The sequence below is a fragment of the Perna viridis genome, chromosome 5 (genome assembly GCF_037379345.1).
Source record: "Perna viridis isolate PV_CMFRI_1.1 ecotype Kerala chromosome 5, ASM3737934v1, whole genome shotgun sequence".
NCBI lineage: Eukaryota > Metazoa > Mollusca > Bivalvia > Mytilida > Mytilidae > Perna > Perna viridis.
This window is the reverse complement of record NC_142449.1, coordinates 43873369-43889567: the sequence shown is the minus strand read 5'-3', so window position 1 is coordinate 43889567 and position 16199 is coordinate 43873369. Positions and strand designations below refer to the sequence as shown.

General features: G+C 32.8%; 1 protein-coding gene across 5 annotated transcripts in view; it reads right to left on the bottom strand.

The window, feature by feature from the left end:
• The window catches only part of LOC148617844 (kinesin-like protein KIFC3), a 40587-nt gene that overhangs the window by 9094 nt on the left and 15294 nt on the right, over nucleotides 1-16199 (bottom strand). For 3 of the 5 annotated variants that reach the window (XM_088585429.1, XM_088585431.1, XM_088585430.1), the window contains exons 7-11: nucleotides 11053-11086; nucleotides 8855-8940; nucleotides 4346-4439; nucleotides 3020-3165; nucleotides 1841-1945 (exon numbers count right to left, since the gene is read on the bottom strand). In XM_088585429.1, the coding sequence (XP_088441555.1) occupies nucleotides 1841-1945; nucleotides 3020-3165; nucleotides 4346-4439; nucleotides 8855-8940; nucleotides 11053-11086 (465 nt within the window). The remainder of the gene's footprint in view (nucleotides 1-1840; nucleotides 1946-3019; nucleotides 3166-4345; nucleotides 4440-8854; nucleotides 8941-11052; nucleotides 11087-16199) is intronic. The other 2 variants (XM_088585433.1, XM_088585432.1) reach the window with 2 other exon arrangements.

Below are 16199 nucleotides of genomic sequence, written 5' to 3'. Positions count from 1 at the left end.
GAATGCTTGCTTCCCATTTCACCAATATATCTAAGTTGTTTCTTGGTGTATTTTGGAAGGAACAGTTTTGCTGCAGTTTTGCTGTCAATTTGTTCATAACGTAATGATAAGATCAAAGCGTTTTACAATATCACAAATGTCTTCCCTTTGTTATGGACATTGTAAAAATGGAAAGAAACCGATTGGAAGACAAAATGTTAGACACTTTTTTTAAAGTTATGCGAACAGCTTTTTTTAATTGGGACTTTCATTAACTATATTGGCAATTTATTACATAACCCCAATGAAAATATATATAAAATGTTCATTCAGACTTTTTGTTGAAAGTCTTTTATTCCGTATTTTAAATATTTCACAATTCTTAATTTTTTCGACGTTGGCCATAGGCTACTTTCTTGCTTACGGTTGCAAAATATAACAACGAATAGTATTTTTACCAAAGTATATTCACTCTAAAAGGACTGTATAAATATTCAGATTATCATGTCTATTCTGAAAAAATAAAGAGTTTTATTGTCTAATAGTAGATAAATACGCACATATGATGTAATGTCACGCTGTCTTTTTCCAAACGTTTTCTACACGTTGCGTGCTACCCAGTCTTTATGAAAAGCTTTTTTTCGTTAGTTTTGAGTGAACTAATAACTTTGAAATTTTGAATTTCGACGACGACTGCGTCATAACATATTATACGATCGCAATGTTTTTCGTCTTGTAATAAAAACAGGATATTTCGCTCTCAAATTTCCTCAAAGAGGGAGATTTGCCAAGGTTTTATTTTCTCGAATCGTTTAGCAATGTTTTATGTTTAGCAACAGACCTTATAATATTCCGAAACGAGTACATGTATTAGGAAATATCAACATAGATCTACATTAGAGATATAAAACCAAATATGAAAGATTCACTTCATACGCTTTCACAATATGATTTCTGGGGGAAGGGTGCTACTGTCTGTCTTGTAGGTTTGTTGGCTTTCTGCTTTAGTGGTGAGGGTGTTTTACTTTTTTTTTTAGCGCATCACGAAATTTGTTTTCATATTCCTAACATTTTTCTCGCAGCACAAAAATTTCCTTCAAATCACTTCTAAATGGTTGATGCCAAACTATTTACCATATCAGGATGCAATCTGATCATTTCAATTGACCAAAACGTACGAAAAATTACTATCGAATTAGATAATTAAATAATAAAACGTCGTGTGTGTTATTTTATTTAAAAAAAAAACAAGCACATTTCTTTTTACATAAAACAATTATAGAATGATGTACGTCACAAAACAAAAAAGACGTCAAATTTTGCCGGTTGTTTATTTTTTATATTTAGTTTTATGAATCCGCCGACCCTAATTTTTAGCAATTCGGAAAAAAAATAAAATGACTTTCGTTTCGTTTTTTTTAAATTTTTTCCGACCGACTCGGTGTTTTACTGTTTCAAAAAAAAAATAAATAAAAAAATAAAAAAAATAAATTAATTAATAAAATAAAATATTAAAGGTTATTGGCTATATCTTTTAATAGTCTGAATCTATATACCATTTTTTACGGTAAAACCATATTAAATACGTTTAGAAAAGTGTTGACTTTAACGAAGTCTTTAAAATAAAAAACTTAAAAAAAAAATCTAAAATGTCTCTTTTTTTTCGTCCTTCTACCCATGACTTTTAGTGAAATATTGTCGTAAAACTAAACATTAAAAAAACAATGGCCTTACCAAAACAAAAAACAAAACAAAAAAACAAAAACAAAAAAACAAAAAAAAACGAAAAAACACCAACACTGTACGCTACGTCTTTGCGAATATTCTTATAAGAATACTTTCAATAGATATTGATTCTTACTTCCATTGTATATGTTTTTCCTGCTCCTGTCTGTCCATAGGCAAAGATACATACATTGAATCCATGTAAACAGGAGGTTACTAACGGTTTTACCTCATCGAATACCTGTGAACAGACATTTGAAAGATAGCAATTATATTTATCCTACCACAAAAGGCTGCAAAATGGACAATTATCAATGAACATTTAAAACAATATCATCGTACAAAAAAATTGCTGAATAAAACAAAATATCCTATAAACATTGTGTAAATTTGCTATAAACTATAATGAAATGAATAGTAGTAAATATTAACTTCAATGTCCCCCGGAATGTTATGCATTGGTAAATATTGGCTTTATTTTTATTTTCTGTTTATATGTATGATAGTACTTGTTGGACTATTTTGATGACGTTTGGAAGGACTCGGTAAACGAATTGTTTATTGATGCATCCAAAATATGTTCTCAATTTATGGTCATATACTTTTTGTTTTTGGGTAAGATTTAGAATAAAGGGAAAACACTGCTTTTTAGCAAATTGACATTGAAAAAGTCTTTGTTTGCATTATAAATAATACCAATGATGTATCCAGCAAACTTTTTGTTTTCAAGCGCCACTTAAATCTTTGTTTTTAAATAAAAATAATTACTTTATTGTAAAAAAAAATTGCCAAACATGGTTTCTTTTGACAAATTATGGACATAATAAGACAACAATTTTTCCTCTGACCACAGACAAACGTGTGCACTTAGGAATAATGTAAAGTATTGGTGGACTTAGATCCTAAACATTTGAATGCATTTTCTAACACAGATTATTAAAATATTATCCTGATGTTGCTGTGCAATGTGCATTTTTATCAAATTCAGGGTGAATTATTTCGTGAAATAGAGTTTACCATTGTCAAAAGGAAAAGATAAACATAATTCAAACAAACGTTTGCTGTGACAGAACATTTTTACAGCATCTAACCTTTAAAATGGGCTCAACAAATGAATATTTAAAGTACTACAGGGTTATTTATAGTCTTGCATACATATTTGTCAATCTCAAATGTTTAGTGATTTAACTATACCACTATATGCAAATGGTTTCAGATAAAATAAACGTAAAAATTGGCCTTCATAACAATAGAACATTCAAGAATTAATCTTTGATTAGCTTCCTCACTTGAAAATTGGTAGTTACAAAAATACCTCAGTTTGGGTGCTTCCTTCAGAAAACACTCCATCCATTTCGAATATTTTTTCAAGAACTGTTACCGCGTATTTTGTACATTTTATTGCAGTGTTTACGCTTTGGGTTTTCGTTGGTCTTACTCTGCAAAAAACTCTTATGTTTCCTAAAACATAAATATTGTAAACAAAATGATTTTGTTTTTGCTGATGGAAGCATATTGGAGGGACTTGTAAATCACGGATCCTGATGTTAGAAGTTTTTCGTTAAACTCATTAAGTTGTAAAAGAGGAAGAACTAAAACTGCTACATTTATATATGTAAAAAAAAATATCATGGTAACGCACAGCAAAGTATTTTGTGTCGTCATGATTATTTTGACAATAAATTCTTCAACATTAGCACCATAGTTAAACTGTTCGGTAACACTAGTTAAATTTGGTTTTAAACATATCATATATTTTCAAGCTCTCGACATTGCGTAGTAGCTTAACTGACAAATCTGAGAACTTTTTTTCTAAATGTGGGCAAACTTATTACCATATTAAAATAATATATAAAATTAAACATAAAAATCCTTAATAGCAGGAGTTTTGCTGTAAATGATCTGCGTTTTTATCGTTAGTTTCTTCAACAGTTTAACACAATGGTCAAAGCTTGGGTAGATCGTAAATGATGATACTTTGTAAAAGAATTGAATGGTTGTTTACAAAAAAGTAAGTTTTAGAAAGATCAATATACATAATACAAAACGTCTGGTTCATGCAGCATTTTGCAACTTGCATAACATATCCATTTGCTCATGAGCGGTACTAAAATGTAAATCCACGTGGGAATAATAAAAGCAAAATAAAACTCTGGTTTTGGTCAGTTAACATTTACAAATGCTAACTACTCAAGTAGAAAAAAAGTCTCGATTTCGGAAAACATAAAAGTATTTCTGACTTGCTACCGAGAAATATATATTTGATTAAAAAAAGTTGTCACTTATCTACTCTAAAACATAAACGATTTGTGGAATCACGAATAATAATTTTTCTATCAAATGTACTTTTTCTTTGGCAACATAGGCAGTAAGATAGACTCGATGAACTCAGGAGTGCATAAAGAAGCGAAATTTAAAATTTCAAGTGAAAATAGTAAAAACTATAAATGCGATCTATTACTAGTAGACAAATAAACATAATATTGTATTTTTAAATGTCTAATAAAATGCGTTAAAAAGTACATTTTTGCCCTGTTTTAGCAAAGGTTCCTTGCAATATGTGTTTTAAATCCTCAATCCGATGTCAAAGTACCTATATTATTTTAAGCATGATTAGACTAAGTCAGCGAGGAAACATTACCTTTACTTTCTATCTCTTTATTATATTTTTCTCGTTCCAGTTTCGATATTTCGTTAATTTTCTCGTCGATCTTACTTATGCAGGCTTCGTGTTCCTAAAGTATATAATGTAATTTATTGATTTATATATTACATGTAAACTGCATTTAATTTTCCGCTTTTCATTGGTTAACAAAGATGAAAATTGCATGTACCACACTACCGTCAAGAATACCACCCGCTAAAACCGGTAATCTTTCTTATCCTTTCCGTTCCATTCTTCGTTTTTCATACACGCAGGAGAGAAAAGATAACTTATTGATGTATTTTGCAAATTTAAATAAAGAAAATATCAGTAATGAATTGACTAACAAGGGAGCAAATGGGGCACACAAAATTTAGCAGAAAGGAACTGTTCAGTTTCTATCAAAGAACAGTGCAGCATAATGTTTTGAGAATGTATCCACACACGAAGTTAATGATATTCAGTATACTATAACTCATTAAGCGGGGACCTAGACCGGAGATAAAACTGGAATATTTACAGAAACTTTAACTGGAGGGTTTTTTGCAACTTACAAACAGACAACACTGACGAGATTACACAACGATATTGAACTAATCACTAACTATTCGTACAATTACTAGTACCATACCATCAAATGGGATAAATGTATTGAGATAGATGTACGGCATACTTTCGTATAACGGTTGAAGCGGTAAAATTATGTAGATTTTAGCTTAAAATGTGAAGCATAGACTATATATATATTTGGATCGTCATTTTCTTCTTGGTAGCATATTACACATCTTTGTAATGACTTGATCAAATTATTGCATGTTACTTTCCACTTGGTATCAGCCGACACGTAATAATGGGCATCAAAACAACAAGCTTTTCGTAGCAGCAACATTTTAACATTGACTTCTCTTTTGATATTCTGAACTTAAATATAAATACCCTTGTACAAATCGTGACAAACCCTTATATTATTATTATATCCTTTTATTCAGCGTTGTTACATATTTATTCTGTCGTTTATTTGCATAATTTATTTGACAAGAGGGCGTGTGTTTTGCGCAGTGACAGTTTCTTTTTGGTTATATGACGTGAAGTTAACTTCAGTGGCACTCTACTGTATACAGAATTTACCCCGTTAACTTAAGTGAAACTAAATAGGTCAAAGTTAAAATATTGGTGGTAGGAAGTAGAACGTTAGTACATAGATAATTCTCATACTTGTGTTGACGATAAGGAGATGAAAAATCCAGCCTTTGAGATATCAAGAAAGGTCCAGATTCTTTCCAGACAGGATTTCTATGCGAATGAAGGGAAATAACACATTCTTTTAAAAGTATGATGGCATACACTATAGTTATTCAAGTGGTGTGGCAATGGAGACCAAAACTGGACCCAGTCTGCTTTTTCAATATTGGCTACCTCTGAGTATGTAGGCCCTACCAGATCTTTACAAAAGATATAGACGATGTCTTTGGGGTGCCCTCCGATAGAGAACATAAATGGATGTCTTTCATCAACTTTTTTTCCTCTTACCATCCAGCCATCGAATATACTTTTAACATCACCAAGAAGAGTCTGTCGTCCATAGATATTAATTATTAATTCCAAACTAATTAAATTGTTACTAAAATTGTTCTCAAATGATCAGTCATGTCATCCTCAGTCATGCAAAAATGCCATTTCCAAGTTTCAATTTCCGAGACTTGCAGGGAAGACCAATATTTCAGGGTTTAATGTGACATGATGAAATCCTTTTTCGTCAAAAGAGGCTCATCTAGCAAAGTCTTGGATCGAGAAACCGCATCATTTTTCAAAACTATCGGGGATCAGGTGATATTCGTACAACACAAACTAAGTGTTACCACTGGAAAGGATTGGTCAGTCTGTGGCATTTTTCAAGATACCAACCTCAGTGTTAATGGTATGAAAGTAAATGTCCTTTCAGAAACATGTTCAAATAAAAAAGACCGACAGTTCTTTCAACAACTGTTCATTTTCTTGTGACTCTCACCAATTTTAGACAAACATCAAAACACGCATTATTTAGTTGTCATAGCGCAGTTTCACTTGTTTTTCATATTTTACACTTGCAAATTCAATTTTTTTTTATCTTGAACTTGGCGCGTTTTCACAATGGCCAACATTTTGTCTCTACAGTCTGAGTCGGCGTTCTTCACCTTTAGAATTGTTTGCTTTTGACTATCGTCGAAAGGCTGAAAATTTGGACCTCACTGCCTTTATAATTAAGCGTTTTATTTATATTCTATTTGTATTTAGTGCCCCTATACCTTTTTAGTTTTGCTATTGTGCAATTGGGTATTTATAATTCATATTTTACGTCAAATGAGCCACTGCACACAATAATATAGTAGTTTCTTAAAAACACAATATCCGAAGCAATAGTCGAAAGGTAATGCCAAAAAAGGAAACAAAATGTAACAAATGGCAATATCAGGCAAAAAAAAAACAAAAAACACAACAAAAAAAAAGAAACAAAAACAAAAACAAAAACAAAAACAAAAACAAAAACGAAAAGTAATTGTCTTGACTTAGATTGAAATTATGGGTAAAACGAGGTTTTACAATGGCTAAATCTTCCGCTTCCTTTTGGGCTAATTATTTCTGGAATATTGCTATTTCTTCTGGCAGCACGAAATCACCTTCGGTGAAAGTTGAAAAATCAGTATTCAAAACAGTACCGAAGATATATGGATGAAATCATAGTAAAATAACAAATTTGATGAAACGCAATTTGATTAGTTAAAAAATGAACTTGATCTTGATCTTGATATTACAAAGCAATAAATCATTGTAATAAATCATTGTAATAAAAAAAGGCAGAACCAAAAATTTACAAGAAGATTTCAAAAGAAAAAAAATGTAGACAAAATGAGTTCAATCGAAATATATTAACATTTGTTATAGCCGGATCTGCATTGTATTTAATTAAGTAAATGTAGACTAAAACTCAAAATAAAATGTTTTTTTTTTAGATTTTAAGCCAGGGAATTGATACAGGGTAAAGCCAGTAAATATTGAAGTGCACAATGATCAGAAAAAAATCATTTTCAACCCCATCGACAACTTCCGGTAGAGGATAAAATAAATAAATCTTACGTCACAAGAAATTGGCAGGCATCTTAACTTAAATATAAACGTAATTATTCAGAACTCTCTGGAGAGCGATATGATTAAAAATTGTAATAGAGAACCAAAGTATATTCTATGACTTAGCCACATTAATTAGTATTAAAGGAGTTACTGTGCCTGGATAGTGTTATGTTCGGTGGGTTGTCAATCTGTAGGACGTCGAGTCTAAAAGGAACAGATATGGTGAAATATACTAAAAGGCATATTACTACACGAAGACTCATAAATGACCCCCGATTGTAGGCAGACACAAGTCTGCGGCGGGGTAAAACCAGTTTTATAAGGCCTTAACCATGTCCTTCAATGTAAGGTAAAACAAAATGAAATGAAACAACAAATGAACAGATAATAAAATTCACTGTAATACATGTATATCCAATTCTCTTTTACTGAGTACCTTTTAGTACAACATACGGAAAAAATTAAATATCAAATTTGCAATGAAAGGACGCTCACAGTTCATCTATTATCTTTTCTTTAAAAATATAATATTTCTTAATGAAATCTGGATATCGGAAGTAGATCTTTTCCAGGCGGCGTATTGGATTTTATTTTAATAAACCTTGGTGTAAAAGTCATTCTTGTAAATTAAGATGGCGTATTAAGAAAATATAATAGTGCCTAGTAGCTCTGGCATACCATAACACAAAAGATATACACACTGTACACCGTTGTGTACAGAGTCGTCTCGTTTGTCAATTATTCTTTTACTTAAATTTTCTCAATTCAGGACCAGCAAATTAGTAAAATATATTATTTTAGGAACAGCAACCGTATTTTGAAAAAGTTTTATTAAAAGTAAATGTGATTGATTCTGATTTCTAAGTAAATCACCATAGTGTGTTTTATTTTGTTTTATAATACCAATTTTCATAGTACATTTTTCATAGAGCAGAGCAATAATAATATTTCGTAAATTTAAGATAATTTTACGAATATGATATTTAAGTTTAATCAAATAAGCCCAGTCAATCCTTCAATTATATTTTCTATTATATAGATGATGCAATATGTGAATAATTCTTGTGTTATGATATGTTACATCTGAGTTATCCAAATGAATTTGAAATTAAAAAAAAAGCAACTGATATACCTTCTTCTTCATACATAATTTATCTTATACATAAATTGTACAGAACTTATGAAATCAACACTTAATGAAAAACGTGATGATTTTGACTTTTTAATTGTAATTTCCTTTTTCTTAGCGGCAATACTCTAACACCCGAAGCCTTAGGAGTATATGTTTCCCAGTTGATCCGATACTTTCGGGAATGTGATTTGTACACGTACCTTCTTTTTAGAGCACGGATATTATCAAATTCTAAGTCAGAGGTTAGTTCAGAGGATTACACCTACCAATATTTTTGATTTTTTTAATTTCTCTAATTCAGCGACAGATGTTGATGTCTGGGTAGTCATTACATTTCCATCATTTTGCTGATCTAAAAAGTAAACGAGAAGTTGAGATTTGTTTGACAATAATCAATCTGTTTTAACATATAAGTTTCCGAATTTGATTTGGGATTTCAGAGATCTTTTTTCTGAATTATCATTCTTAAGAATCCATTTATTAATCTGCCTACACAACATGAAATTAAAGATACTGCGTACTTGTTATAGTTCTCTTATACTTGGCCTTTATGACATTAAACTCGAAATACACAAAGAAGGGAAAAGCTTAATTTCATGAAGAAAGGGTCGTCCTTGGGTTCACAATTGTTAAATATCCTTTTCTATGAAGTACCATTCCACGTGATCTAGCTAACTGCGTTTGTGTCTCCCAACTCATTCACTTTAATAGAAACTGCGCTCAAAAACGTTATCTTAGATTAGGATCAGCACCATATGCAAAAGCTTCACGGTAAAGGATACACTGCTTACAAATTAAGGTCGAGACTGTGCTTTATTAATAAAGCTTACATGAAAAGTCAACTTTTGAGAAAATGTCAATATTATCTGCTAGAAAAGTTGTAGGCCAGAAACCCGTTAAATTTTTTCGGCTACATTAAAACATCACCACGAATGCAGAAAGAAGAAATCTTAAAATAGTTCGTAATAGTTCTATCTACAGCGTGGATCATATGACAAAAGATAAGAATAAAATAACCCTTCTGAATTCTGCTTAAAAGGGAAAAGTTACGAAAAATGTAATACTTATATAAGTTCAAAAGTTGTTGAAAAATACGTATATGACAAATTTTCTTATACATTATACATCATAGTTTTTAATTTTGTCTCACAACCTAGAAGCTCATAGGAACTGAATACGAGAGGGAAAATAAGGGACCCAAACGGTAATCAAAAGAATGATATACATGAAGGACGACTGGACACAGAAAATAGTCTCAAACAACAAAAATCATGAAATAACCAAAACTATTTGTAAACGAAACCCCAAAAGTAAATGATAAAACTAGTCACCATTAACATTTTGGGCATGGACCAGATGTAACGCTAAGGGTAGTGTCTTCTGATTTGTTTTTAAAACACCCACTGAATAGCATAAAAATGCAACATCCAGGTTGGGAAAAGATAGCTATGAAACGATTAACACATTTGTTCTCATTTTGCAGATGAAATTACCATAACGATCCAGGGGTTCTTGAAGACGCCCATCAACAATTTATAGTGTATGATGCCAGAGCTTCCCAAAACGTCGCAGACTTTTTATATCGCGCTAGAACTCTAACAAATAGGCTTCTGGAACAGGGTTATGTTGCTACAAGATTGAAGTCATCACTACAGAAGTTTTATGGTCGTCATCATGAACTCGTGGTTCGTTATGGTGTATCCATCGGCACCATGAGAACTGATTTATTCAACGGGTCATAGTTTTCCTTTCCTCGTTTGTCTACCCCGGACTTGACTTTTTATGAGGAACTCGGCGGTTGTTTCTAGAAAAGCAGAGGACGCTAACCCTACCGATGCACCTGGTCCATGCTCCCAGTTTTTAGTGGAGTCCGGGTTGCTCATTTACTTTTTTACTTTGTATGTATGATTTTAGTTACTTAATGTTCTTTGTTGTGTATGTCTGTTTTCCGTGTCTGGTCTTTGTCCCTGGATTGCGTTCTTTTGATTACCGCTATAACCTTGGTTCCCTTGATTACTCTTTAATCTTGTAGCAACATAATCCTGTCAAAGCCTATTTATAAAAAAGATTAACACTGTACAAAACGACTGCGTACTTCTGAAGTGCGCTGGTATACCGATTGAGCTTTGAACTGAAAATTCCGTATGCAGGTGATGAAGGAATGCTTCCAGAGATGGAAAGGAAATTGCCGATCCGTAATGAGAAATACGCGCGTTATCGGTATCGAGCTTTCCTACATGAAAAACGCTGACATACAGTTGGAGTGAAATGTATGCTTCAAAACATACATGCGTCATTCCTGAATATCTAAATATATAGTATAATATATTGTTTATAAAAAAAGATCAAAAGGTGAACGAACAAATAATCATCGACCCATTGTTCGCAATCAACTGGTTCATTAATTGCCATATGAACCTTAATATTATGAACTATTAGTTAATAATATATAGACGAAACATACCTTCAATTTCGCTCTGCGTCAGTTTAAAGTTTTTCTGTTGTTTAATTAAAAAAAATAAAAAATACATAAATCAGTAAGCCATTAAAAGTTATAAAACAAATAAAGAATGATGACAAAGAAAAAAATACGGATGCATTATTATACGTTATTAAAATTAACAACAAAAAAACCCCCCAAAAAGTAAAGTCGGAATTGGTATATCATTTGCTTTTTGTCGCGTCTGCACATTGAATAATTCTATGTCGGATATTAACAATTAGAAGAAGGCGGCTAACAAAGGAATCCAGAGATTCTAAATCACCTATCAGGAAACACATGTTGTTGAAAAACAATGTTACAAAATCTAGCCTCTGTTGTCTTGTAAGACTGTGGTATCCCCAGATGGTACTCTTAGCACGTTCACATCTGACCACTCCAACAAAAAGTACCCAATCACACGTTCAGTCTACAGACCATCTATTACAGTACAAATATTCTACTATTTCAAAATAATCAAACCATGTTCCATCACTTTAAATGATATATTTGACTACAACGATGACGATCCACAATGTACTATATCAAAATGTACAAAACATTCTTATAACCGACTCTTACTTCTCTATTTCCTTTATTTCCTTACAAACAAAGCCATCCATACAAAAAGTCACAATGACTGTAAGTTGCAAATCAACAAACTAAATATATGGATTAGAATGCAACTTATGTGGTTTAATATATGTCGGTGATACACAAGAACAATTACACAAAAGAATGTGCGGTCATCGTTCGGGAATAAATACCATCAAATTCCCAACAGTTTATCAACAAGATCATTCGATCCTCTCTATGAAAGTTCGCATTTTCGAAAAAAAAAATTACCATCCTACGAACAGTGCCGTTCTAAGTAAAAACTACCGTAAGGAAAGACAGGAGAACTGGATACGCAGACTAGTTACCGCAATACCTTAAGGATGCAATGACAACATCAAAAATATAGGATACCTTTCAAACCAATGTAACAATAGCTTAAATGCGATGAATTTGCTTGACAAAACTCCAAGACAGGAAAGGAGTGATGGCCATCGCCACTATACGTCACATGAGTGACATGATGTCTCAATAGATGGTCACCGTCCTTTCATACAAAAACCTATTGGACTTCATCACATTAGAACCAAACTCTATGCTATACCTCTCACTCTATTTCACTTCCTTTACAAAGGAAGTCTTGACACTTCTTTTTCTGACCCTACCGCATCATTATACAGACTTTTTGCCATCATTGTAGATATTTGTTTCCACAGACTCTTTAAACCAGTTTGTGTGAAAAGTCAAGATGAAGAAAAACGATCATTATTCCACTACCGTTTGTCAAAAGTTATAAATGCAATTAATTTGGCTAACATCCCCCATCGTAAAAACGTTATCAACAAAATTCCCCCAAATTTCAAAGACAAATCGATACCAATTATTTCATATTCATATACTTCATCCATTGCATCCAAAATTTTCAATTATAAAAGGCTGTTGCAGAACCGCGAGATTGAGGACTTCAAGGATAAACCACCTGACTGTTCTTGCAAAAACTCTCCATTCAAATATGGTCCTTCCGGTCACGTGGTTACGGGAGATTTGACCATCTCTGCGTAATATCCTTTGAAAGGTCCCAAGTACCGTGAACCACGCTCCATAAATTGGAATTATAACTTTAAAGTTCTTATTGATGCCGTGGAGGACTGTGCAAGAAAATGGATAAAATGAGAACAAGAGGACATTGATTTTTTGTCGGAGTGGTTAAAGGCCGTGAGGTCCTTAATTTTGAAACGAATAAAAGTTTTAAGTAGGTCAATGAGTGCCAATGCTACATCGATTTTCAAGGACCTTGATGTAGAAAAACTTTGTCTACTATACATGATATATGTTGTCGTACCAGCGGACAAAGCCATAAACAACATTGTTTTTGTTTTTGTCTGCAAAACGTTTTACATCCAAGGTTTATTATCAGAGGTAGACGTGGAAAATAATAGCAGTGATAAGACCTATACTGCTACCACAATCTGCAAAGAAATGTGTGGAAAACCATAAATCTGTGCTATCCTTTTTTGGTCTCTATACCAGGGTTGATGACAGCGATTTACCGTCTATGTGCTGGATAAACTCCATAAGAATCCATACAAACAACGTTACATAGCTGGATTTGCAAAATGTACCACTAAACCTCTTTCAAAACTTTAACCTTCTATACTCACAGCTGTCAAAGAGGGTTTGCAGTCCACCACAGCATTGTTACTCCCGTAGTGGTATTATTTCAATGTGGATCCTGAAAAATTCAAAAGATCTTTTGGAGACAATCAGTTCAAGACAATTATCTGAATATAATAGCATTAAAACTTATCATTTTCCAACACTGTACACTTCTATTCCACATACTCAGTGAAAATCCCGACTTAAAAACATTATACATCGTTGTTTTTCCAAAAAAAAGATGGTACACCTAGATACAAATATATTGTTCTTGGTAGAGACTCCTCATACTTTTTAAGAAATAATTCCAAATCATCTCCCAAATATACAGAAGAAGATGTTTACAAAATGCTGGAATTTTTAAACGACAACATATTTGTCCAGTATGGTGGACGCGTTTTTCAACAAGCAATGGGAACAAATTGTGCTCCTCTAGTGCTGACCTATTCCTTCACTCTTATGAGGCTGACTGTAAAGCTAATCTGATCCGGAAGAAAGAATATCGTTTAGCAAAATCGATTAATCTCAGTTTCCGCTATATAGATGACGTAGTATCTTTAAACAATCCTAATTTTGGGGATTTGATACATAGCATCTACCCCAAAGAACTTGAGATAAAGGATACTACAGACTTTGTAAAGTCAGCCTCATATCTTGACCTACACTTAGAAATCGATTGTTAAGGAGAACTATTGGTCAAACTATACAACAAACGCAATGAATTTTTATTAGATTTTGTAAAGATTTCTTTCATCTGTGGCAACATTCCTTCAGCACCTGCGTATGGAGTGTTCATATCACAACTCATACGTTATGCTAGGGCTTGCCGAGACTGTACAGACTGTTTGTATCGCACTAGGCTTCTGGAGCAGGGTTATGTTGCTACAATTCATTGCTAAAAAGTTTTATGGTCATCATCATGAACTCGTGGATCGTTACGAATTATCCATCTGCGCCATGAAAACTGATTTGTTCAACGTGTCATAGTTTTCCGTTCATATTTCGTCTACCCCGGATTTGACTTTTTATGAGCAACTCTTGAATAGCAGAGGATGCTAACCTTACTGGGCACATGGTCCATACTCCCAGTCTTTAGTGGAGTCCGAGTTGCTCATTTGCTTTTGTTACTTTGTATGTATGATTTTAGTTACTCTATGTTCTTTGTTGTGTATGTCTGTTTTTCATATCTGGTCTTTGTCCCTGGATTACATTCTTTTGATTCCAGTGGTTCCTATTTGCAAGAACAGTCACGTGGATAAGCCTTGAAGTCCTCAATAGCCTTTTAAAAATGAACATAGCGATGCGATAGGTGCATTATAGGAATATTATTTGTCCTTGAAATACAGGGAGTTTTCTTCGTGATGATTTTGTGATGGAGGATGTTAGTCAAATTAGTTGCACCTTGTTGATAAAAGCAGTTTGAGAAATTATCGTTTTTCTTTATCTTGACCTTTGACACGAACTTGTTTAAAGAGTCTGCGGAAACCAATATTCAAAATGATGGAAACAAGTCTGCAGAATGACGAGGTAAGTTCAGAAACAGGAGTGTAAAGACTTGTTTTATAAAGGAAGTGTAGTAGAGTGAGAGGCAAATAATGAAGTTTAGTTCGAATGTGATGAAGTCCAAAAGGTTTTTGCATGAAGGAGGATCACCATCTATGGAGACATCATGCACCTTAGGTGATGTATAGTGCCGATTGCCATTACTCCTTATCTGTCCTTGATTTTTGTCAAATATAATAATCACACATGTGTTATTGTTATTTTTTAATCCCAGAACAAAATTAAACCTGAAAAGGTATATCTGAATATTCTTTACTGAATAACAAGTTAAATAAACTTTCTCGATTCGATATGCAACATGAGCTATCCAAATGAGTTTGTATTCCATTTTTTTTTCATATTTTAACTACTCTTTATACTTCAATTGTAAACTTGAAGTCAATTCCCGGACAACCGTATCTGTTTCCGAACTGTTGATACAACAGAAAAGCACGACAATCATCCAAAGTAACTTATTTTTTTACATGATCAATATTTTAAGTACTTTTTAAGAAGATAGATAAAAGTTTATCATACTTCTTTCTGTTATTCAATAATTGAGCGCTTAACAATTTTCGTTTTGAGGAAACTGGAACGATAAATAGGATATCCATAGTGAAGACAAGACACCAGAAATACAAAAAATACTCATAGGTATAACGTATTTAAATTTAAAGAATTATTAGGCACACCAGATTTGATTAAAAAACAACTTTATGTTTGGAACAAGTTCATCGGTAGGATAGTAGGATAGTAATTGTAATACCTTTTCTCTGTTTTTCCTTTGGCACCTGTCGATCTGTTCTTATATAAATGATGCCATTCCGGATTTCAACGAAGGAGGGACATTCTGGCATTGCTTAAAAGTCATCTAGTTTGTATCGGTGAAAAAGAGAACGTTATAAGGACTTTGTTCGTAAAAGGATTATTTCAAATAAAATCGGCCTTAACTATCATATAGACAGATGAAAAGTTTCCAAGTTAATAGTGGCTTATTTCCGATTCCTAGTTATTACAGCATAATGACTAGGCAAGGGTTAAGGTCCTTCCCCTCACATTGCGTAATGGGGCGGGGGGGGGGGGCAAGACCTTAACCCTTGGCTAGCGAAGATGCTTTTACTGTTATGATAAATCCCATATTCAGTTTAATTCTTACTGGTATTTAGATAATAACAAATCAAAATTCAAGAAGTAGCTCACTTATTTATTCTTTACGTTGGACATGATTGGTTCCCGAAAAATAAAATTATGACAATGTAAATGTTCAAAACAACTTTTCTACCTGGTCAAAATATGACGTCAGATGAAACGCACAATACAATGCACGAACCACTTACCACAACTGCTTTGTACATGTATGCTTACGCTGCAAAAAAGTA